We start from the raw sequence: 24,199 nt of genomic DNA, 5'->3' as shown, positions 1-24,199 counted from the left end.
CATCCGGAGAAACAAAGGTAACAGATTCGGGGCTGGGCGAGAGCAGTGGAAATCCTAGAACAAGGAGGAACTATGCAGATGAAGATTTTGTTCCTCCCAGGATGTCTTTAGCTGGTGTAATCTTGTCCTCGAGCATCACAACATCACCGGATCATTGAAGTCCTAGCTGTAACCGGAGGACAAAATGGAGCCATGTCTTGAGATGACATTGCTGGCCTGTAGGCAGGAGAACTAGGCCTAATCAAATGAGTTTTCCCCAGAATTATGTAGAGTTGCTCCCAACGCAGAGTGGCAACCCGAGGGTGGGGTTAGAAGTTCCCAGCACAGAGACCCGCTTGTTCCTTCTCCCCACTTTGTGGGTCAGGAGTTTCAGCCACTCTCACATCTCAGCTCTTGAAGAGAATAGTGGCCAGGGGAGAGAACTTCCTAGTGGCAGGCGGATGGGCAAGGCCACACGGTAAGGCCAGAGGCGGTTTCCACCCCAGGTGACCCCCAGGGAGGGACTCGAAAAAGCAGATTTAATGAATTAAGTTTCGTTTTGGCTGCTAACAACACAGACAAAATAACAGTGGCAGAGATGCAATGAAAGTTTCTTTTTCTCTTCTGTGGACCTTTACAGGCAAACCACTTGTGGCTGATGTAGTAGCTGTGTTTCTGTGTGACTCAGGTTTTATTCCAGGTCAGTCTTCTCCTATGATCCGAGCTGGCAGCTAAAGCTGCTGCTGGTACATCTGCTGCTGGGCCACACCTCTAGCCCGACTTCAGATTTCATAACATTGACATTGGATTTAAGAAAAAGTTGAAAATTGTCTTAAAATATCAAAAAGCCAGGTGTGGAAGTGCACACCTGGAATCCCAGCACTCAGAAGGCTGAGGCAGGAGGATCCTTGAGAGTTTGAGGCCAACCTGGGCTGCATAGTGAGTTCAAGACCAGGCTGGACTACATGGTAAGGCCCTGTTGAAAAAAAAAAAAGGAAAATATCAAAGAAAAATAACTTTGAACCTAAATTTGGATTTCCAGCTAAATTATTAAGAAGATAAAAATGAGAAAGTTTGTCATTCATGGCCCCTCTTTGAAAACACTGGTAGAGGAAGCACTCTGCATAGAAAAGAATAAATCAGGCCGGGGATTTAGCTCAGTGGTTTCATCGCCTGCTGCGCAAGCGCAAGGACCTGAGTTTGATCCCCAGTACAAAAAAAAAAAAAAAAGAAAAGAATAAATCTAGGAGTGCCCAATGATGGCAGGCACGAGATGAAATTATATGTCTAAACCAACCACGTGGTGCAGTGCCAGCCAGGCCCACCCTTGGCACCCGCCCCAACCGAGGTCCCTTTTATGAGCCAGTTCTCTCCCCAGGAAGTGGGGAGAAAGGACAGCCAGGCCTCACTGTCCTGAGCTTTAACCGCAGCAGCTGGGTTCTGCTCCTGGTGCCAGGGCAGTGGTGGAGGTGGACAAAGGCAATGATGCCTCGGCCTCAAGAATGGAAGTCCCCTCGATGCCCTGGGGGAGGAGACTCGGGGCTCCTCGGAGCCCTCCTTGGCCCCTCTTGCTGTGCATCTTAGACCTGGTCACAGGCACAGGAAGGGGCCGGCACCTTAGGGCATTGCCAGGTTGTCGGTGGGCAGAAACAGAGGTGGCAGAGCCATTGCGGGGTCTGTTAGGGGAAGGGCGTTGTCCCCATCCGGGTCACCTCTGTAAGGAGCAGAAGACACAGCCGCAGACAGAAAAACCTTATCTCAGTGACCTAAATCCAGCCGCTCTGCCTGCTGTGCTATTTATTTATTCTCAGGCTCCAAATTTCTGGCTAACAAACTCCAGACTTCCCCGCCCCCAGCAGGGCGATGTGGGCCGGGTCAGGGAGGGAGCGGAATGTCAAACAAAGACTGAAGGCCAGGGCTGGTGGAGTTTGTCTTTATCTGTGCTGTTTACACAGCCGAGGTTCTGGTATGAAATTAACAGGAAGTGGCAAGGACCTAGAAAAGGAAGAAGGAGGCAGGGAGCCAAGAACAGTGCTTCCTTCTCTCCTTCCACATCCTGGGAAACCGGCATAAAACAAGCAGGCTCTTGTGTTCATTGGGGGCCCTAGTTTGGTGGCTCCTTGGTCCCTTCCCTCCCTCCCTGGTACTTGGGATGGAACCCAGGGTCTCTGCATGGAAGTGTACCCCCAGCCCTTTTGAAGACTCATTCCTGCTCAGTTGCCCAGGTTGGGCTGGAACTTGTCATCCTCCTGCCTCAGCCTCCCAGAATGCTAGAGTGACAGGTGTGCACCACCATGCCCAGCTACAAGCTTATGTTTGGACTTCTTTCTTTCCTGGGACAGGAGGTGGGAGGGACAGAGCTCTGGGAATACAGCGGCTTCCATGGGCGAGAACCTCCTATGTCTGACATATGACTTGCGTTACATCCACACCTCAGCCTAGTAGACCTGGGTTTCTTTTCTCCGTTTTTCAGATGTGGAGACTGAGGCTAGGGGAAGGCTGTCACCTGTCTGAATTCAAGCAGGTGGTAAGGCCGGAATGCGCTGTCAGGCCGAGATGACCGCTATGGTCAGTACCCAGGTGTGGAAGGGCCCCGCCCACCGTGTCAGCCTCCTCAGACACCAACTCAGTGACCTTCTGAATGATGGGGTGGCGTTGGAGGGACCATGGAGCTGGAGCTTAGTGGGACAACACAGGCAGGCTTCTGCGACTGCTTTGATCCCTGAGCTCTCTTCATTAAAGTGGACTGCAGAGCTAGGCATGGTGGCACACACCTGTGATCCCAGCACTCAGGAGGCTGAGGCAGGAAGGATTGGTGTGAGTTCAAGGCCAGCCTGGACTTCATAGCGAGACCCACAAAAGATCTGTGACCGGATGGAGTCCAGCACAAGCCTCCCGAGGTCGGGCCCTCTAGAAACATGGCGCTGGCTGAAAGTGACCCGGAAGCCACCCTGGTGCCCCGGAGCTGAGTGCGTCCGCCCCGCTGAGGTGCGGACATGGCTTGGTCACCAGGTGGCAGTGGTGAGTGGGGAACCTCAGAGGTGAGGTCTAAGGGAAGGCGATTCAGCGGTGGAGGGGTTCACACAGAGGAGACGGCACAGTGCGCCATCCTGAGAGCAGGTGGTTATAAAGCAAAGCCACCACACTCGGCGCCTGCTACACTTCCAGTTGCCTCTCTGTTTCTCCATGGGATTGAGATGCAGCAGGAGCCTCTCCAGGCCACCAGCACCACTCCAGCCAATGGAATCATGAGCCAAAAAACCCTTTTACTTTTGAAAGTATCCAGCTTCAGGGGTTTTGTCACAGCAATGCAAAATAGATTGGTACAGCCCTTCCCTGCCTAGGACACGTGCGTACCGGCACCCTGAACTGTCACCTCTTCCAACAGAGGGGCTCAAAGGGCAGAGATTGCCCTTCCCTCCCTCCCTTCCTTCCTTCCTTTCCCTCCAGTGCTGGATGCAGCAGCCCCCACCACTAGCCAAGGGCTCCGCCCCCAGCCAGGCCTCCACCCCCTCAGAACTTTTCTCCAGCTAAAGACAGAAAGGTGGGGAGGGTGAGAGCAATGTTTCTTGTTTTTTTTGTAGTACTGAGGCTCACACCCAAGGGGTGTACACTGAGCTACATTCCCAGGCTCTTTAATTTTAAAAATTTTGAGACAGTCTCACTAAGGCACTAGGTTGCCCAGGCTGGGCTTGAATTTGCAACCCTTCTGCTTCAGCCTCCCAGAGTGCTGGGATTATCACCTGCACCAGTGCACCTGGCTTGTAGTTCTAGGTTTTATGGCCGGCTTTGAAGGAAAGGGGTTCTTGTGTCTGTGGCCTCCCCTGGGGGAGAGAGAGGGGCAGGAGAGAGAAGGTCTGAAAGCTCTTCCTTCTAGCCCATTTCCATGATGTACTCAGCACGTCAAGGCACAAGCTTTGGGGTTTGCTGGCTCATCTCTTTTCTCCACTGAAACTCCCTAATGTTGTCAGATGATCCTCTCTCTACACCCAAACTCCATTGAATTTGAGTGCTGCTGGTCATCAGAGAAGCTACGGGATCTCCAGCTGAAATCAGGACCAGGGACAGAATGCCTGGAGTGCTGGCCCAGGCAGCATTGCTGCTGGCCTCTCTGGATGACACTGTTGGGCTTCAAACACTGTTGCAGCCACGGTGAATAATATCTGATCAACCACAGGGCCTTTGCATCACTCTATGATTCAAAGACCTTGGCAGGACCATCTAATTGGCTCACCTCAAGTCATGTGACTATGTATTTCTTTCAAGGAAGCTGGGAGAGGGACTATTTGGTTCTCCTTTTGCTTCCACAAACAGAGGTAGAAAGAGCTTTGCCTCCTACCTGTCCTAAATTTTTCTCACACCTGCTAATGAAATTGAATCTGTTTGGACACTAGGAAGATTTGCCTCTTTTATTAGATCCTTGGGCCACCTGGGATTGACTGAGGCTCAGCTGCTGTGATTGGCTGAGGCTCGGCTGCTGTGATTGGCTGAGGCTCTGCTATTTGTTACAAAATTTCCTCCTAAATTAGGCCTCTGGTTAGTTCACCCACTAAGTTAAATTGCAGCTGCTTACGTGAGGACTCAAGCGTGGAGGCCCGTGAGCTCAGGCCAAGGTCCGTTTAACAGTAGTTTGTTATAAATGTGATCAAGGCTATAGATGAACAACCAGGGGAAGAGGAGACATGCAATGTCTTGTCCCCTACAGTCCCAAGCACAGCCCTCTCTGTCCCCATGGAGTTAGGGACCCTCCTGGCCTGTGGATGAGTCCAGCAATTCAGCTCTGTGACCCCCTCCGATAGGCATTTTAATGGTGCTATCGTGCCAGGCCTAAACAAACAGGACAAAGCAAACATGCTGCTTTTAGCAAACAATGGCAGCTTCTCAGTAAATAGGACAAATGGATTAAAAACAAAGTATACAGTCTCCCGGCGCTGAGAATTCCAGTGATTGTCTATACACCTGTGCTGCCTCAGTCATAAACATTTCTCCCCAGACTCCTTAGCCCCTTCAATACCTATATAAGCCCAATTCCTTTCTCAGTTCATTGCTGCTGCTCTCTCTCCCAATGTCAGCCGCACACACATGAATATAATAAACTTGGCCTTTCCCAGATAGCTGCTAGAATCTCCTGATTTTAGTTCCTGATTTTAGTCTCTGTTTACTAGAATAATTTCAAAAGCCTATTTAAGCCTATTTTTAATGTGCACTGTCTCTAACAGGCGTGACTGTTACGTGCATGTGATGGATCAGGCCGTTGGTGGTTGCTGGTTGGGGAGGGAAGTGGGGGTTTAGGGTGGGGACACCCAGAGCTCCAACCCTCCAGCCCCATGAGGGCCTCCTGAGAGCACCTGCACCCTGCAGGAATCCCTGCTGAGCATAGACTCAAGGCTGAAGGCTGCGCTTTGTGTCCTGGATGGAGGGATTCAGTCAAGACACAGGCTGTTTGGAAGTCTAGGGAGAAATGATTGTAGACACAGCAAGTGACGCCTTCTGCAGGGAGCTGAAAGTTACTTAGGAATTGTAACATGTCTTCTAGGCCTTTTTATTTATTTTATTATTATTTTTTTTGGTACCAGAGATCAAACTCAGGACCTTGTACTTTCGAGGCAGCCGTGATGCCACTGAGCTACATCCCCGGCCCTTCTAGGCCTTTTTAGGTGGTCAGTCTATCCTCAGGGGCTTTAATCATGTAAGAAGCTTACAGAAGGTAAGTTCTTACTCTGAACCAGGTCCCAGCCCAAGGCAGGCGGTTCTTTCAAGAACCTTTCCCCTGGGCTGGGGATGTAGCTCAGTGGTTCTGCCGCCTGTCTCACAAGCACAAGGTACTGAGTTCGATCCCTGCTACCAAAAAAAAAAAAGGGACCATTCCCCTCTTTGGGCTGATCTCTTTGGGCTGTAGGCTGACCACTCTGTTCTGGAGTTAGGTGGTCAGGTGGCCAAATGTCAGAAGGGATGTGCACAGCATGTCACCTTAAGATGTCACTGTGCAGTGGGGTCACTTTGGGGCTGAGACCTAGCAAGTGATCATAAATGGACTCTATATTGAAGACTTTTTGTAATTAAGCAGTATAGTGCATACTTTTTTTTTTTTTCGAGACTTGCCATGCAGTCAAGGCTGGCCTTGAACTCACTGTGTAGCCCAGGCTGGCCTCAAACTCACAGCAATCCTCCTGCCTCAGACTCCCAAGTGCTAATGATAGAGAAAATTTAAACTATAGCTTAGTTATTAAGGTAACTGAAGTAGAATAAGTAATGCATTCCTTTAAGATTTACCTTTCCTGTAACTCTTGTTTAAGGTGATGGCTAACCGACACTTTGACCTGGAACCTAGCTGTAGATAACATTTAACCTGGAGAAAAACAAAGTAGGAATGTTTGGGTAGTTTACAATGTATGTGTTTTAAGTGCCATGTGTTTGTTATATGTCTGTGACTATAACCATTAAGAGGAACTAGTTGTAAAAGGGAAACAGAAATTTTACTAAGACCACCAGGAATGAGGTAATGGCTAAAAGAAGATATAAAAGGAAATGTTAAAACAAAGGACCAGACCAGTTTCTGGTGGTCCTGCCTGCTTGCGAGTAAACTTTTATTATTTTACCCGAATTCTGTGTCTCTGTGTATTTCTTTCCACGATTCTGGAACACTGAGATTACAGGCAAGCACCACCATGCCTGGCTGGCATGCTATTGTGGACACACACTTCCCTGCTTTGTCCCTCAGGCCCCGCTAATGGCTAACCACTTGCCTGACAATCCAATGGGACAGAGTGCAGCTATTTCTAAGAAAAATGACATATTGCATGGAAGGATCTCCTTTGGAAAGCAGAAAAATGGAAAACACAGGTTAAAAATATATGGCATAAGATTCTATAGAATCTGGAAAAAAATGTCTTGGCAGGGGTGGGAAGGTACCGAGAGAAGGAATCTTGGTTCTCTCAACTCCATCCTGGCTAAGGCCTGAGCACGTGTGTGTGTGTGTGTGTGTGTGTGTGTGTGTGTGTGTGTGTGTGTGTGTGTAACTGGTGTCCCTGCCCTGGAGGGAGGGCCCCCCAGATTGGCTGGGGGGCAGAGCTGGGAGCCTAGGAAGGGAGCCCTTTGTGATGGGATGGGGCCGAGGGAAATGCCCTCTGTAGGGAAGGACACAGCCACATAGCCTCCCACTGGCTCTGCTCCTCCAGCCGAACCCAGAGCCTGCTGGGCAGCTGCCCACCCCAGGGAGGGAGGAGTGGGTTCATTAGAGGCTCATTTGGGTTCTGGCAGGTGGGCAAGGATTCTGCTGTGTCGCCAGTCACCCGGGAGTGGTGTGGCTCCACAGGGTGGCACCGAACACTCTGAGGACAGCAGAGGCCAAGCAGTGGACAGCACAGGTAGACAGTTTGTACCTGCACATGGCCAAAGGGCCAAGGTCCTTGTTCAGGTTCCTTTCCAGGCCTGCATTATTTCTGGGGGAGCCTTTGGATTCCACCCAGCGGAATCTGGCTCAGTGCTCAGTGGGAACAGGGAGCGTGAAAGTGTTTGAAAAGAAGGGCCCACTTGGGAGAGATTTGCATTTGCAGAAAGCTTTCAGTAGAGGGCTTGTGAATAAGGGCTCTGTCTGCTGCTCCCCGGGAGAAGGAAGAGAAAGGGGCCATGCTGTTTCCCACACAGCTGTAGACTGGGAGGTGGAGCCGCCTTTGCCAAGAGCCCCAGCTGCTGCGGGGCTCTGTGAGGCAAGCCTTTCTCCCGGAGTTTCCAGGGAGCTTCTGGGCAGGGGGTAAACTCGCACCTGGTCCCTGAGCCAAGCACCTGTGCTCCCAGCTCTGCACTGTGCAGGGCTGTGACCTTGTGGAGAGGTGGGGTGGGTATGCCTGTGGCTTTGGGCACAAGGCCTGGCACTGGGAGGCACAGATAAGGATGCTGGAGGTCTTTCTTCAGGGGCTGGAACCCTGGGGTTTCCTAGGACAGGGGAAAGATGGGGAAGGCTGACGGCACAGGTAACCTGGTTACGTTGGAGCTGGCTGATGGGTATCTCAAGATAGGTTCTGAGAGGCCCTTGGGGAGCCAGCATGGCTTTGGGGGAGCAGTTCAGGTTCCCTCCCTGAGCTGACGCCTCCTCCTGGGGTGGCAGCCTCAGCTCCTGTCGTGGGGTAACTGTCCCTGCTTGGGGTGGGCTGCCAGGCTCTGCTTTTCCAGGTTGAGGGTGGGCGATGACTGGTGACATTGCTCCCCAGAGCATCTGGGAGTGGCGGAGTAAAAGTTGGCCATTAGATGCCAGTGCAAGCAAATCCTGAGTGTCCTCAGGGATGATCAGGCCAGGAGAGCCGGTGGCACAGAGGCTCTGAGCGATCCTCATGACTTCCTGCTGAGCTGAGCAGGGCTATGTCCCAGCGTCCCAAGGTGCCGAGCTTCATCCTGCCTTTACTTACCCACCAGGCCCCTGCGGGACCAGCCTCCACAGCCCTGTCACATGCGGGCCAGGCTGTTCTGGTTAACGGGGCTCAGCCCCCTGCGACCCCTCTGGCCTCAGACTTCCTATGTGGTTTGTTGCTGCTCTTCGGCCCCATCCCTAGGTCACCTTTGCTCTGCAGAGCAGGGAGATGCTTGGGGAAGGAAGACACCACCCACGTGGCCTGTCATGGGCCAAAGGTTTTGGCCCGCAGTCCAGGATCCGCTGTGGGGCCCTGGCTCACCCCAGGGAGCAGGGCCTGGGGGTCACAGCAAGGAGGATGGAGGTGTCTGGCCCACAGCACCGTCCCCCACTCCTGTCCCCTCTGCCACCCTGGTCCTCACCCTGAGGCCTGTGTGTAGCCTGCTGGGGTGTCCTTCTGGGAGGACAGAGGCTGGCAGAGTGCCAGAGGACCCTGGATCCACGAGGTCACAGATGCAGTGTGTGTCTCTGGGATCACACCTAGCCTGCCCCTCAATGCCACTGGTGTAGGGGAAGAGCATTGCAAATCCAGGGCTGGCCTTGCCCGTGGACCAAGAAACAACCCTTGGTTTAATGTCTGATGCTAACAAAATGAGTAACAAAACAGACGAAGGATTAGTTAAAGCAAAATGCCAATAGAATAAAAATGTGGCCTCCTTTTCCTAGAAAGTGTCACCCTACACCCTCATTTCTGTCCCTTCTCTCCTCTCTCCCTCGCTCCTTTCCTTCTAATCCAAGCAAAATGCTGTTGACCACTTTCTATATGTCAGACATTCCCAGGAGCGGAATGCTTCAGTGAACAACCACAGAGGGACCCCTGAGCCACGGCACACCATCATCGAGCTCCAACCCCAGGCCTTTTGATTGTTTTGTGAGAGTCTCGCTAGGGTGCCAGGCCAGCCATGATCTTGTGATCCTCCTGCCTCAGCCTTTCAAGTAGCTGAGATTCCAGGTGTTCACTACTGTGTTGGCTGGAAGTTTCTTAAACGAAATCAGTTCCTAATTCCATCACAATATGACTGTACTTTTGTTAGTTCCCACAGAAAAAACAATGTCCCCAAATACATACAACACACTGATCACTGAAGGCATGCAACAGACCCCAATTGATCTGCCACCCTATTTCCCTTGGGCACCTCTGTCCTAGTACCTGGGGACAGGAACCTTGCATGTGCACTGCCTGCTTGGAGTTGGTTGGGGATGAAGCCCATTGATGCTGAGCTACATCCTCAGCACACCCTTAAAATTTCTTCTGAGACAGGGTCTCACTGTCTGTCCTTAAGTTGTCCAGGCTGGGCTCCAACTTGCCGACCTCCTGCCTCAGCCTCCCAGAGTGCTGGGAATACAGGTGTGCACCACCACATCCACCTGGAACAGATGCCTTTAACTCTCCATCTCCAACCCTGCTCAGCCCCGTGGCTGGGACCAAAGTATCTTTTTCCTTGGACACTTTTCTCCTTGGCAGCTGGTGATGCCACATACTCCAGGAGGTGCCTCAAACTCCAGGCTTGGTTCCACTTGGCATTAGCCAGGAATGCATCTTGGGACACTGGCAAGGGCACTCCAATCCCTGCTCTGTCCCTCAGTGAGTGGCTGCGTGAGATGTCACGGTGCACAAGCTGTCCCCGCATGCCCAGAGCCACTGCTTGGAGATGAAGGTCTCCACAAGACCCCTGGTGAGGCCAGGACCTGCCACAGCAGTTCGAGGAGTTGGGTGGTCCTGCTGGGCCTTGCAGGAGGTGGAAGAGGCTTCGACTTAGGTGTTCCCTCCGGGCCTTGGCACTGGCTCTGGCCCCGTGTGGTGGTCTAGCTCCCTGGATCCTGGTCACTGTGTTCCTCTGTCTCACAGGGAAGGCTGTGAACCGAGCTGCAAGGGCAGTGGGAGGGTGGCTTTCCTCCGGGGTGCGGGTGGAGCCTTGCTTGGACCTTTCAGCCGTCCCGAGCCTCTGGCATGGGGAGCCAGGTAGACCAGATGGCAGCTGCAGGAGGAAGGGCTTCCTGGACCTGGGTCTGCCCTTTGCTCCTTTACCCAGCCCATGAACCTTTCCCATGCTGGCAGGATCCCTGTCCTGATCAGTCTGTGCTCTCCAGACCACGTTTGGGGCCAGGGCTGAGCCCACCCAGCCTGGTGAGGCTGCAGAGCCCTGGGGCCAGCCTCTGCCAGGCCGGGCCCAGCTCAGCCACAGCAGATGGGCCTGCAGCACTGCTTTCAACACGTAACCTGCTCACTCTTCTTTCCGGCTTTTCTCTCTGCTCCCAAAAGCTCCTACTGGAGGCTGTTGTTTGTAATCGGCAGCAAATGAGACGATCCAGTGATCGCCTGGATAAACCACCCTGCGCGCAATGGCCCAGACCAAATCTGTCTATCCAAAATGGTCTCAAGGGGCCGGGGATTTAGCTCAGTGGTTTTGATGCCTGCTGCACAAGCGCAAGGACCTGAGTTCGATTCCTGGTACCAAAATGGTCTCAAGGGCAACAGCCCTTCCTGAGGGTCCACAGCCATAGGCCAATGTGCCTACTCCTACTGGACCAGGTCTTAGAGGCTCAGTAGGTCCCCTAGACGTGGCTCTGTGAGCCTTTATGTGCATGTAGGGTTGGCCTTGGTCGTGGCTTTGGGATATCTCATTTCTTTGCCTGAGGTTCCTTCCCAGAGGAGGACAAAGTGCAGGGTAATGAATCTCCTGCCTCCCAGATAGTGTGGGTGAAATACCTCAGCGTCCCCCTCAGATGGAGTCCTCTGCAACCAGGACTGACCATCCTCCCTTCCCCGTGTGACCTCCCACTCCTGCACTCTCTGCTGAGATCACCTTGAACAGGACTTCTATCCCAGATGAGCACCAGTGCGTTCCTCCTGGCCCCCTACTCCGATGAGCACTGCCTGGAAGTACAGCTGGCTGTAGTACCATAGGTCCTCAACTAAGCCTCATGGTTCCTGCATTGGGACTCAGGCAAATCTAGAGCAAGTCACCTGTTCTCTTGAGTGTGTGCTGGGAGGTGGCTTTCCTGGCCTGTAGCCCCGGGGAGGAGCTGCTTATGTGTGGCCCCAAGAGTTCCCAGGTCAGGCCCCCCACACTGACCCCCCTGCTCATTTGTGTCCCTGAGTAAAACACACTAAAGAAACACATTTTGCTTTTGCTCTATTTTGGTGACAAGTGAGATCCTTTGATGGAAACTGCATCTGTAAGAAAAAGAGAATAAGGACAGAGCCATTTGCTTAGACAATTCTCTGTGGCCCAGAACACCAGTGGCTTTCTGTTTGACACCTGCTGGATGAGGGTTTGGCAGCTAAGATCCATTTGTGGAAGAGTAAACTATCTGTTCCTCATGTCTGGTCTTCTTTCAGTCACACTCAGCTGCATGGAGACCACCCCCTTGCTCAGGCCTAGCGACCTTGCCAAAGTGCCTGGCATCAACGGGGCTTCGTGTCAGTGTTTCCGGCTTCTTCCTCCTTCTCTGAGGGCCCCAGAAGCTAAGTGAGAGGCGGAGAGCGGTGAGTTTGACTGCCTTCAGTGCCCCAAGGAAGACTTCTGTTTTTAAGGCCTCCCCATTGGCTGAAGAGGGTGCCAGGGGGAGAGGTTCACTGAGTTTTAGAAAGAATATTCTAGAAGTACCTTTCCCCAAATAGGAGGCAGAGTGAACATGGCAGTGTGAGGCCTGCCATTTGCCCCCAGTATGCAGCATCGTTGGGAAGTCAGATTACAGGGTAGCAAAGAGCCCTGCACAGCATGACACAGAACAGCCTGGAGAGCACCGTGATGGAGAAGACAGAAGGAAGATGGAAGGTGGCAGGGAAGGGGTGCTAGGCTAGGAAGGGAGGGTAGGAACCCTAAGGTGGCAAAGGGACAAGCTTTCCGGAAGTACTAAGGAAAGACCCTGAGACAGGTAGGAATGTCTGGCCCAAGCCCTCTCATCCCCTCCTGGCCAGTACCTGTGACCAGGGGAGCCTTCCCAGGGAAGAGGGGCGTGGGAGAAGCTAGGAGCGTGGCTCTGTTGCCCTGACAACAGGCCCAGCATCCTCTTCGAGCATCCGAGCATCCGGGCTGCCTGAGAGGCCGGGAGTGGGCCTCCTGGCCCCAGCGCTTCCTTTGTTCAGAGAAGGGGCAGGGGCTCCTCCTACCTGCCGGGCTGGGCTGGGGGAAGTCACCAGGCTTCAGTGATGTAGTAGGCAGCCCCCAGCGCCCCCAGAGCCACAGCCACAGTCCAGAGGGCGCGGAGCGTGTGAGTTAAGAGGAGCGCAGTGTTTCCTTGGAGGTTTTCTGCAGAGCAAGCAGGAAGGGGCTTGGGAAGAGCACTTTGCAGCTGGGAGAAAGAGGAGATTATGGGGTCCCCGCTGGATCCTGCTCTTGAGGGAACATTATTTCCTCCCCTTCCAACAGATCCCCAACACAAGACCCCCTGGGACGGGGGGATGAGCTGACCTGGGACGTCAGCTACCCTGGTGTTGGAGGGGGGCCAGGTCATGGGGGTGGTCGTGGCTAGTGTGTGCTAGACATCCCACGCTGGGGGTCCTTCTCGGCCTGACTACCACCCTGGGGGGTAGGTCCTTGCGCTTGATTCCTTCCTGTGTGTGTTCCTTTTCTTTTTCCATTTCTTTTTCGTTCTGTTCTTTGGAGACAGGGTCTCACTGTGTAATCCAGGCTGGCCTCGAACTCCCTATGTAGCCCAGGCTCGCCTTGAACTTACAGCAATCCTTCTGCCTCAGTCTCCCAAGTGCTGGGATTATAGGTGTGTACCACCAACCATTTTAGAGATAAAGAACCTCAGGAAATAACATACTACACCTGTTAGAAAGGCAGGCAAAAATATACAATTAATTACACTAATCATTTCCAGGAAGGCATTGCAAAAATGCAATCCTTTTGAAGAAATCCTACACAGGTAGGAATTCTTACTTAACAGGAATGTGAATCTTAAACCAAGAGCCAAGATTTCATCCCATCCTAATTCTGAGCCTTATTTTTGCCTTTCCTCTGCCTATGGTGTTCTTCCTTTTCACTTTAAGCCATAGAGGATCCCAGGATTCTTTGAGGGGCCCCAGGCCATTCAGCTGTACCCCAGTGCTGTCTTGTTCTGAGACTCCCAGGACCTCCCTGGACACAGTGCTTCCTGTCTAGCAACTGCACATGGTTAAAGGTGGACACTGTCCTAGAACCTGTGCTCAGTAGGTCTCCCTCAGCCACACTTGGCCTGCAGCCCACAGGGACCCTGGTAGCATCGGCTGCAGATGGATGGAGGCTTCCTGGGTGGGACCCGAAATGGTAGGTGGGGTGCTGGTCCCCAAGTAAGGACAGGAGAGAGAGGAGGTGGGGAGCAACAGGATGAGGATAAGGGTGTGGGAGGGGCCAGGCGGGCTCTGCCCCTGGGAAATGGGAGTGGGATCCCTGAGTGCAGGGCCCTCCTCCATGGAGACACTGGAGGCCATGGGACCAACCCTGGGCCTGGCGGAGCCTTTGCCAGGCATGCGGCGCCCTAGCAGCCCTGGAAAAATGGGGACATCATCAACACATTCTCCCAACATAGACAGGGTCCTCTCAGGAGAGGCAGTGGCAGCTCTGGCACTGCTCCTGTGGCTCTGTGGAAGAAGACAAGTAGGTGGGCCTGCAGGTGACACCCACAGAGCAGGCCGGGGGTTCATGGCCCTGCTGGAGACCCCAGAAACAGCCTGAGTGGCTGAGGCCTTGCTGTCACCCAGAGGGGGCTTAGGCCTCACAATCAGTTCTTATCACTAAATTCTTGGAATATTCCTCTGCAGGTCAAGAAGTCCAAGCTCCTAAAGCTCCCAAGTCCAGTGGAATTTATGAAGGAGGTGACTTTTTTGTTTGTGTTTTTGTTTTTTTGTACTGGGAATTGAACCCAAGGATATATCCCCAGCCCTTTTTAGAATTTTTAAAAATTTTAAGACAGGATTTTGCTAAGTCGCTAAATTGCCCAGGTTGGGCTTGAACTTGCAGTCCTCCTGCCTCAGCCTCCCAGAGTACTAGATTACAAGTGTGTGCCACCACACCCGGCCAGGGAGTGTGTTCTGAGGAAGGGACGGATTCTATAGGGAAAAGAAAAGCGAACTGCCAGAGAAGCAGGTCCCAGAAGGAAGGAAACAGGCACTTCTTTGCAAGGGTGGGTGGGGCCCCCAGACAGCAGGGCAGGTCCCATCAGAAAGGGCCGTGCCTGCCAAACCCCCAGAAGTAGCAACTGGAAGGAAAGTCTTTTCTTTCTTTCTTTTTTGTACCAGGGATAGAACTTGGGACCTTGCACTTGCAAGGCAGGCAGCGGCACCACTGAGCTACATCCCCGGCCTGGAAAGCCTTTTCTTTCAGCCTCATTCTGGAGAAAGTTACACAGGACTGCTACCAAGGGCTAGGGACAGAGCCTGGCCCTTTGAACTGTGAGCCCCAGGCGCCAGCCCCCCACGGCCTGGGAACCTGTAGAAGGTGAGGAGGTTGGGGAATCCTCTCCCTGGCATGGCCTGCCAGTCCCAAGGCAGAAGGACATCGAAGATGCGGCTGTGGCAGAGCCCCAGACAGTGCCAGCACGTGGAGCTGCCTGGGCAGGCAGCACGGGAGCAGGGCCTCAGGCCTGCGAGGGTCACAGGCCCTGGTGGACAGAGAAGGGGAGAGATGAGGGACGCACATGCCTTGGGAGCTGAGGGACAGACAGGAGGACAGTTCGGGAAGGCTCCCTCACTGCCAAGCTGCGCACATGTGTGGACAGCAGCAGGGTTACCATGGAAACCTACAGTGTTAAAGGCATCATCTAGGTAGTGGCACCCATCTACCCCGCTGGACTTCCGTCCCTCAGCATGATCCCTTCCCAAACAGGAGTAACGTAAATAACGACAACATAACCACTTGTACTGCACTGTGCCCACACTTCTGGCTCACTTAATTGTCACAACCATCCCGTGAAGTGGGCTATTGTTTGTCTCATTTTACAAATAAGGAAACTGAGGCTCAAAGGATGTCAGGGATGTGCCCTGATGGCAAGTAGATTGCCCAAGTTGACTTCAACTCAGGATTTCTAACTTTCCAGTCAGTGAAAACAGCCCAGGAATTTGGCTGGGGAGTGACACAAACAGGTGACTGCCCACCCATGAGAGGTGTCTTGGAGACTTCTGGAGGGGATGCTGCCATGTTCTGCTCATGGAGTGGGGGCGGTGATCCATGCAGAAGACAGCGCTGCTCTGGGCTGCAGTGCTGGAAATACTTCCCAAAGGAATCTCCCACTTCTGTCCTCTGGGCTGAATCCCAGCAGAACATGGAGGTGGCGCCCCCTGCTGTCAGGCAAGAGGATTTCTGGCCGGGAAACTCTGCTATTATCAACCCAGCTAGCCTGGGCTACAGATTTGTCCATTCCTGAGCTCCCGCAAACTCTGCCCAGGACACTCATCTTCCTGGAATGAGGAAGGGATTCCAAAGGCGAGGTTCCTTTTTTTCCCTATTTTTAGTTATAAAAATTAGAATTGATAATTCCCAGACCATAAAATTCATTCATTCAGGCATGTTGAGTGCCTTCACCACTACCTAATTTCAGGATATTTTCATCTCCTAAAAATAAATCACATCCTCCTTAGCATTCACTCCCTGGCTCTTCCTCCCCTAAGTTCCTGGCCCCAAAAATTACCTATTCTGGGCATTTCAGATGCAGATACATGGAATTGCGTTGGAGGGGCCTGGCTTTTTCAATTTAGCCTAGTGTGTGGGGTTTTTTTTGGTACTGGGGATCGAACTCAGGACTTTGTGCTTTCGAGGCAGGTGGCAGAACCACTGAGCTAAATCCTGGGGCATAGCCTAGTGTTTTTAAGGTTCATCTACTATGTATCCGTACATCATCCGTTTTATTATCAAGTAGTATTTTCACTGCATTTGCTGTATTGTGCTGTTTTCAGACCAGGTTTTGTTTATCCATCCATCAGTTGATGGGCACTTGAGCTGTTTCCACTTTTTGGTTATTATGAATGATTCTGCTGTGAACATTCTTGTACAAGTTTTTGCAGGGACTTGAGTGTTTTGTTTTTTTGGTACTAGGGATCGAATTCGGGTCCTTGCGCTTGTGCAGCAGGAAGCGAAACCACTGAGCTAAATCCCCGGCCCCTGGGACTCGAGTTTTTAATTCTCTTGTGTCTATGCTCAAGAGTAGCACTGCTAGGTCATAAGGCAATTCTTTTTGTTGTTGTTGTTTTTTTGAGACAGGGTCTCACTATGTGGTTCAGACTGACCTTGAACTCACTATGTAGCCCAGGCTGGCCTTGAACTTGAAGTGATCCTCCTGCCCTGGCCCCCCCCCACCCCGTGCTGGGATTACAGGTGAGCACCACCACACCTGATGGCAACTCTTTAACTTTCTGAGGAACTGCCAGTTTTCTAGATTTCCTCAGCAGTTGCACTTCACTTGGTTTCTGGTTTCTTCACATCCTCAACACTTGTGATTGTGCAACTTTTTATTTTTTTTGTGTGATACTGGGGATTGAACCTAGGGCCTTGCACAAGCACTCTAACATTGAGCTCTATCCTAGCCATTTTTATTGTGAGACAGGATCTTGCTAGGTTGTGCAGGCTGGGCTTGAACTTGTGATTCTCTTGCCTCAGCCTCCAAGAAGCTGGAATTATAGGTGTGCACCATTGTCCCAGGTCCTACTGTCCATCTTTTTTTTTTCCCCTCTGTACCGGGGATCCAACTCAGGATCTTGCGCTTTTGAGGCAGGTGCCGTTCCAACTTTTTGATTACAGTCATCTTAGTGGGGGACTTATCTTAGTTTGAGCTACCATAGTTTGCACACAGGCAGGCTTGGTTTTAGAAATTACTTCCTTTATTTAAAGGCCTTCTGCCCATATCTCCAACATTCCTTCCCATTGTGGCTCAGAGGAGGAAAATTTCCCCAAAGAAGTGCAGGTGTGAATCTGCTTTGTGTCCTCAGTAAGTGGAAACTCCTCCCCAGGACTGGATCCCATGCTGTCTTCACAAGATTTGGGAATGAAAAGTTTGGCTTTCTACAATCCCACTTCCAAAGGACACTTATCTCACGGCCGATGTACACAGTACACATAACACTCTGCACGGTACTCAGAACTGTGGCCACACGCTGAGGATGGGTTGATTCTTAGCCTTGGGGACCTGTTGTCACTGCAATCCTTGGATTAGCACTTTTCCTCACTACTTTCATTTGCTCTGTGCTCTCACCATCCCAGAGGGTGTGGCCTGCTCAGGGCCACAGAGCCAGGGGCACTCGCTCGGGCAGAGGCAGGGGAGGCCCTGGGAAGGATGTTCTTCCTCCTGGGGAGATCTCTGGTCTGCTGGAATTGAGTGGCTGTCCGTGGTTCAGGGTGAGGACTCTAGACTGCTACCAGGCTGCTCCAGAGTGAGCTGTTTGTCGCCTGTGAGCCTCAGTTTCTCCATCTATAAAACGGGCACAAGGATAGTCCCTTCCCTATAAAGCTGTTAGACCAGAAGATGAACTTTGATGGCTGGACACACAGTAAGTGCTCAGTGACACTGCCAAGGGTGGGTGCCATTAGGGTGAGCATCAGAACAACACTGCCCACTCTGACTCCACCCGAGTTCCCTCCACGCTCCCAGTGCTAACTCAGCCTCTCTTTGGCTGCCCAAGAAGCTGGGACCCATTTTTCCAGACAGCTGTGCCCTTTTCAGGAAGATCTGATTGCTGTGAAGCTTTTTACATTGAGCAGAAATCTGTCTCTAGAGTCAATCTCGCACCTGACGGACATTGCCCAACTCCCTCCACGGGCTGTCACACCTCCGGGCCCTGGCCTGCCACCCTTTCTCCTCTCTCGCCCTAGACTGGCTTCTCTGGTCTTGGCTGCTGGGCATCGTTGACAGCCCATGAGGACACCCTTAGCTCTAATTTTTTAGCATTCACAGGGTACTGCTGTGAAGGTTAGTAAATATGCACGGCTGTCTTCAGTGAGACACGCAAAACCCACAAATCCTGGTCTTTTGGGTCCAAATAAAAACAAAAACCTGCACATTTCACAAGCTCAGCTCCAGAACGCACGCTGACCGCCTGCGCACCCTGGCCCACGGGTGGGGTCTGCGTAGGGGAGGGGTCGCACCTGCTTTCCTGGCCGGAGGGGCTGCTTGGGGGCTGGGTGGGGAGAGGCTCCCGGGTGAGCGGCGGGTCTCGGTCTCGGGTTCCGGGAGAGCCTGGGCTTCTGGCCGAGGCGGGGTGGGCTCCGTGCCCGGCTGCGCGGCTTCCAAGCTGGGCTGCGTGCTGGAGTCCGAGCTGGCCCGCTGCGTCATGGACTCCTGGCGGCGCCTGGCCTCTGCCTTTTTCTTCTTGACCTTCTTCATGGTGGGGCCGCCCGGTTACACTTGGGCCTCCATGGAGCTGCCTGGTCTCTGGCTCCCTCCCGGAGGGCCGCCCGACCTCTGCCTTCCAGGTGTGGCTCTGGCCTCTGACGGGATCCGGGTGCCACAGGGCAGGGCGAAGTCACCTACACCTCCTGTGAGGTCACAGAGACGGGGCGGTTCCCATGGTGGGGGCTCCCGAGAGGATTCTCTGCAGGCCCCAGATGGGCAGAGGACACAGCCACCCTGTCCCCTGCAGGCCAGGCTAGGCCCGCCAGGGGGACATGTGACAACTGGACCCCATGATCTGCGACAGGGGCACAGCTGTCAGGTTCCTTCCCCGTGTGCTGCAGGTCTCCTTGAACTTCCTCTTTTACTGTACGACACCCGGGATGGGACACTCAGCTCTGTCCCCCATTTCCAGGCACAGAAACAAAACTCCAGACATTTACGCTCTCCAGGGCTTTAGGAGGGCGCAGATAACTTTCCTGAAGATTTGGGCTTCTCTGAACCCTTTATCTTCCACAGACCAAAGCCCTCTCCATCTCTGAGTAGCTCTCCCTTCCTGGAGCTGGCCTCTTCCACTGAGGGAGCAGAATGTGGGGGTCATTGCGACTTCTCCGAGAACCTTCGCCTTTGCCAAAGAAAGCTCCCTTACGACATACCAGCTGCTCAGAAAACAAAAATTACCTCAAACTCATGGCATTGGCATAACAGACCGAAGGCCTCTCAAAACCGACCCGGGCTGAGTCAAATAAGACTATGAAGCTTTCTCTAAATGAATAACGTGGCTTCCATTTTAGGGCGGAAGAAGGAAAAGTACTTTGAAAAGACTAAACTTCACATTTTGCAACATAAAACACTCTCCCAAGGAGACAGAACTTTCAGTGAAAGAACATCCGGCGCTGGTGAACTGTCAACCCTACCCTACTCCCTGCAGCCTGCGGTGGGAGGGGGACCCCAACCCGGACAAGATTCAGGGCACAGCCAGCTACACAGAAAGGGCTCCAAGGGGTCAGACACACGGCCAGACCTATCCTCAACACTGAAATGATAGAGCCTATTTTGGGGCTTCTGGATCCCATCCCAGTGTTTAATGATGATTTTTTTTGTTTTTTGTTTTGGTTTTTGAGACAGGGTCTTGCTATGTAGTTCAGGCTGACCTTGAACTAACTACATAGCACAGGTTAGCCTTGAACTTATAGGGATCCTTCTGCCTCAGCCTCTCGGGTGATCTTTTTTTTTTTTTTTTTTGCAGAGGAGAATACTGATGTTCAGAGAAGTTCAATTGCTTTTCTATGGTCCATGACTGGCTGAGGGCATGGACAGGGCCAAATTCCAGTCCAGGGCTCTTTCTTTTAATGACCCCAGAAGCCAAGAGGGAATCAGTTATATAGACTTTGAAATTAATGAATTTAAAAATTCCTTGGATGGGAAGATTAAAGAAAACAAAGTCATGAAGGATTAGCAGTGAAGGGAAGTGAGCATCAGTGGTGTTGGATTCTATTTGGCTGACCTTGGAGTAAGGAGTAGGAAAGTTCGGGGAGCAGGTGAATCTGTAAGAAAGAACAATTTCCTGAGGTCAAGAGCAAAGGGTCCCTGGGGTGGAGTCCATTTGCTCCTCAGGCCAGGGAACCGACTGGGATTAGGCAGAAAACCGGATATCTGACACCAATGAGCTTCCACTGAGGATTTCTACCCAGTTTAAGGCAGGGTTTCTCAGCCTCAGCGCTACTGACATTTGGGCCGCACAATTCCTTGTTATGGGTTGTCCTGTGTGTCACCGGAAGTTAAGCAGCATCTCTGGCCCTTGACTCACTACAACACTCCCCACCCCATGACCAGTGTCTCCTGACATTGCTAAATATCCTAGGGCAGTAGTGGCAAGCCTGTGGCAAGGGTGCCACAGCCAGCTGTTTATATCATTACATCATACCTTTTGTTTATATCATACCTTTTACAGACAGCTCTAAAAGCTTTGCCATTAGTCTCCTAGGGTAGGAGGGGATGTCAACGTTGCCCCTGGTTGAGAACCACTGGTTTAAATGAGTCAGACTGGGGCCGATTCACATTGGCAGAACTTCTGGGCATCCATGAAAGAGATTCTGTTTCATTCAAAGGAGACAAACAGCACAGGATGTGGGTCTCCGTTCCTCTTGGTTCCCAGGAGGGAGGCTGAGGAACATGGAGGGCAGACCCTTTAGTCTGGGTCCCCAGAAGCAAGAAGCAACACTCCAGGGACAGAGGTTGTCCCAGAAGAATGGAGAACGGCGCAGCAGCAGTTATTTCCCAGCATGTCTTCCATGCCCTCTGCCTCCTGCCTGAGGGTGCGTGCATTCCCTGCTCCTGAGCCCAGAATGTAGTTACTGTCCCAGGCTTATCGGCCACAAGGCCGCTGCCTGCATCCAGCACTCACCAGCCGTGAGTTCGGAGGTCTGGCAAACATACGTTACCTTCCCTCAGTTACCCCTGGCTCTGTCCAAATGCTTCCTAGGGTTCACACCCCTCTCCAGGGGACCCACCTCTCACCAAGTGTTTCTTGAGACCCCAGACCAAAGCCATCTTTCCTTTTGTGAGCCCTGGAGTCTGTTCTGAGGATACCAAAGACGCAATGCTAACCCTGCATTCTCTGTTGTTCCTCAGCCCTAGACTGTGGGGACCAGGGAGGGCCAGAGTCAAGAAGGGGCTCAATGCAAGCTGCTTGAACTGAACGAGGGTCAAGGCAGGCTGGGCAGGGTGACGGGGTCCAGGCACCAGGAACTTCATCGCCAAGGGGCTGGGTCCACAGATGGTCTGGGGTTTGTCTGACTTCCACTGAAGGTCACAGATGGAAGAGCCCGTAGGTAGGGGCCTTCCTGGCCAGGCCTGCTGGCCCCATGGAAGTGCTGTAGAGGACTGAGAGGAGAGAGGGAGAGGAGTCCCCGGGGGTAGGAAGTTTACAAGTCAGGACAAGGCCAAGGGCTAGGAAAAGCCCCATAGGAGTGGCTCAGGATTCCATTCTGGCCCAAACAGGGGCCTCACCATTTGCTCTGAAGCGTCGTCGTCTGTGGGATAGGTAGTACCTCAGATATCAGCTGGTCCTTCACCTCACTGTCATGCGGGAGCCAGTTACTAGAGGACAGTTGCTTGGGGTCACCAGGTGGAGAGGGCAGAGCGCCGCCCCCCCCAGCCTCCTTAGTCCCCTCTTGTCTGGAAGGGCTCCCCAGAGAAGGGGCTCCGGGCTTCTGTGAGAGCCCGCACTCCCCACAGCTACAGGCCTGGATTCCTTGCTAGAAGGGTCCGGAGCACTGCTGGGGAGAACCCCGGAGGCTGAGGCAGGAGAACTGCAAGTTCGAGCCCAGCCTGGGCAATGTGGTGAGATACTATTTTTAAAAGAAAAAAGTTTAAAAAGGGGCTTGGAACGTAGCTCAGTGTGAGGAAGACCTTGAGTTCTACCCCCAGCACCAAAGAAGCAGCCTAAGAGGACTGCTGTGAGAATCGGCAGGAGAAGGCTTCCAGCAGGGCCTGGCTCGAAGCAGCAAAGTGTTTGGTGTGATTATTATTCTCGGGAGGAGGAGACTCAAGGACCAAGCGAGGACTCCGTCCACATGAGAAGAAGGAGGTGGCCCTTGTTCCTACGAAATCCCATTCAGGATTTTACAAAAGGGAGACTGGCAGCAGTGGGGACGACACCCCAAGCGGTGGGTGGGGCCGATGAGTGGGAGCCGTCGGCCCCCCAAATTAGGTCTGTCGGACACTTCAGATCATCCCAGTGAGAACGCCCGGGGGCAAGGAGACGAGCTTATCTCCACTCCAAAAGGTACTCAAGCCCCGGAGGGCGCCGAGGCGGGCACGCGTCCCTCCCAGGGAGCTCCGGGTGCCCTCGCGGCCGGGCGTCCCAGCCCCGCCCTCCGGCCCCTCACCATCAGTCTGGGTCTCGCGATCCACCGGGGGGAACCCGTGCGCCTGGCTGGCGGCGCGCTGCACGTCCAGGGCGCCCTGGGGGTGGCCGGGGCGGAACACGGCTGTGTGCACCTCTGCGGCGGCGCCTTGCGGCCCGAAGACGCTGCAGAGCAGACTCTCCAGGCGGTGGCGCGCCTCGGCCTCCTCCTCCGGCCGCCGCTGCACGGCGACCCCGAAGAGAGCGGCAGGTGGGCCCCAGTGCCGGGCGCGCACCTTGCCCAGGAGCAGCTGCACCTGCGGCAGCTGCGTGCAGAGCGCGCGCGCGTCACACAGCACGAGAAGCTGCGCGACCCGCTCGCTCGCACGGCTCCGCAGGCTCGGGCTCGGGCTCGTGTTCGGCGCCCTGCGGCTTCTCCGCCGAGCGCTTGGACTTGGCCGCCGGGCCGTCAGAGCCGTTCGCCAAGCTGTCGCCTGAGCGCTTGAGACCTCGCCTGGCGCAGTCGCTGGAGCTGTTGGGACGGATGGTGGCTGGGCCGGACAAGGGTCCGCTGCGCTGCTCGGGCGGCGATGGCTCCCGAAGGTCCTGCAGGGTCACGCAGCACTCGTCCTGGTTCCAGGACTCACCTATCAGCAGCACCTGGCCACGACCCTCGACAGACGGGGCCAGAGTGTCCTCCTGCTGCTCAGCGCGCTCCTCCTGCGGGGCCCCCGAGGGCCGCGCCCCAGTCGGCTGCTCCATGCCCGGCCAGCTCCCTTGCCCCAGTGGGCTCCGGCCTCGGTTGGCCCAGGGAAAAGCTGCCCTTCCTGGAGCGTGTCACATTAGCCCCGCGCCCTACCTCTCCTGTCGTGGCTAAGGGCCTCTGGCCCGCGACTTTTCAAAAATCTTCCATCAGAAGGAAGTTGCTGTGAGACACTGGTGTAACTAAGGCTGGCTGTTCCCTTTCCTCATCATCTTTCGTGGCTATGGTTTTCAGAGGCACGCGGCTTGTCCCGCGGATAGACCTTTTTGCCTAAGCCAAGCGGATTTGTGTGCAGTGGACCAGGGTACCGTCGGCACCTGGAACTTACAGCGGCCAGGTGCAGAGCGGCCCTTTTGAGTGGCTGGGGACTGGCAGGCAGGTCCTGCTCACTCAGCCTGCTGCTCTCTGGGTGATCCAGCTGCCTTGGCCCTGCGCTGTCACCTGCTGATGGGGTACAGGAGATGGATTTGGTCCCCTCAGTCCCAGTCTTCTGTGGGTGCCCAAGGCCCCTGTCAAAGTGACAGCAAAGACCTTCAGCACAGCAAAACCCAAAGCCCAAACTCCCCAACTGCCTTGCACACAGGGATGAGCAGAGAGCCTGGGGAGGTGGGACAGAGGGACCCCAAGGATGGGGAACATTGTTCCTTTTGTTAATTTTCTAACTGTGCCAAGTTCTAAATTATCACTAAAAATATACAAATGAAGGGCTGCAAAGCAGGCTCTCGCCCAGAAATCCCTGAGCTGAAATCCTGATAAAAGGTGGCCCTCCACCTGGACAGGGTTGGTGAGAGCACTTCCAGCCCCTTCCCCTGGGCCAAGCAAGTCTGAAAAGTCACAGTTGGGACCTCAGGGTGGCCGGGTCACTGATGAGTGACAAGTGCTGCTGAACTTT

At 53.5% G+C, this 24,199-nt stretch overlaps 1 protein-coding gene across 1 annotated transcript; it reads right to left on the bottom strand.

The window, feature by feature from the left end:
• Positions 1 to 11,506: 11,506 nt before the first annotated feature.
• On the bottom strand, positions 11,507 to 23,939 carry Spata3 (spermatogenesis associated 3). The gene is given in 5 exon segments (XM_087209387.1): positions 11,507 to 11,564; positions 12,504 to 12,642; positions 14,806 to 14,977; positions 22,588 to 22,910; positions 22,912 to 23,939. Coding segments are annotated over 4 exon segments (996 nt in total). The 5' UTR covers positions 23,307 to 23,939; the 3' UTR covers positions 11,507 to 11,564; positions 12,504 to 12,536.
• Between the last annotated feature and the right edge of the window lie 260 nt (positions 23,940 to 24,199).

This window comes from Heterocephalus glaber, unplaced genomic scaffold (genome assembly GCF_053883595.1).
Source record: "Heterocephalus glaber isolate CG9 unplaced genomic scaffold, H.glaber_assembly_v1.0 deba00001004, whole genome shotgun sequence".
NCBI classification, from domain to species: domain Eukaryota; kingdom Metazoa; phylum Chordata; class Mammalia; order Rodentia; family Bathyergidae; genus Heterocephalus; species Heterocephalus glaber.
The sequence above is the reverse complement of the archived record's forward strand: the minus strand, read 5'-3'. Positions and strand labels throughout refer to the sequence as shown.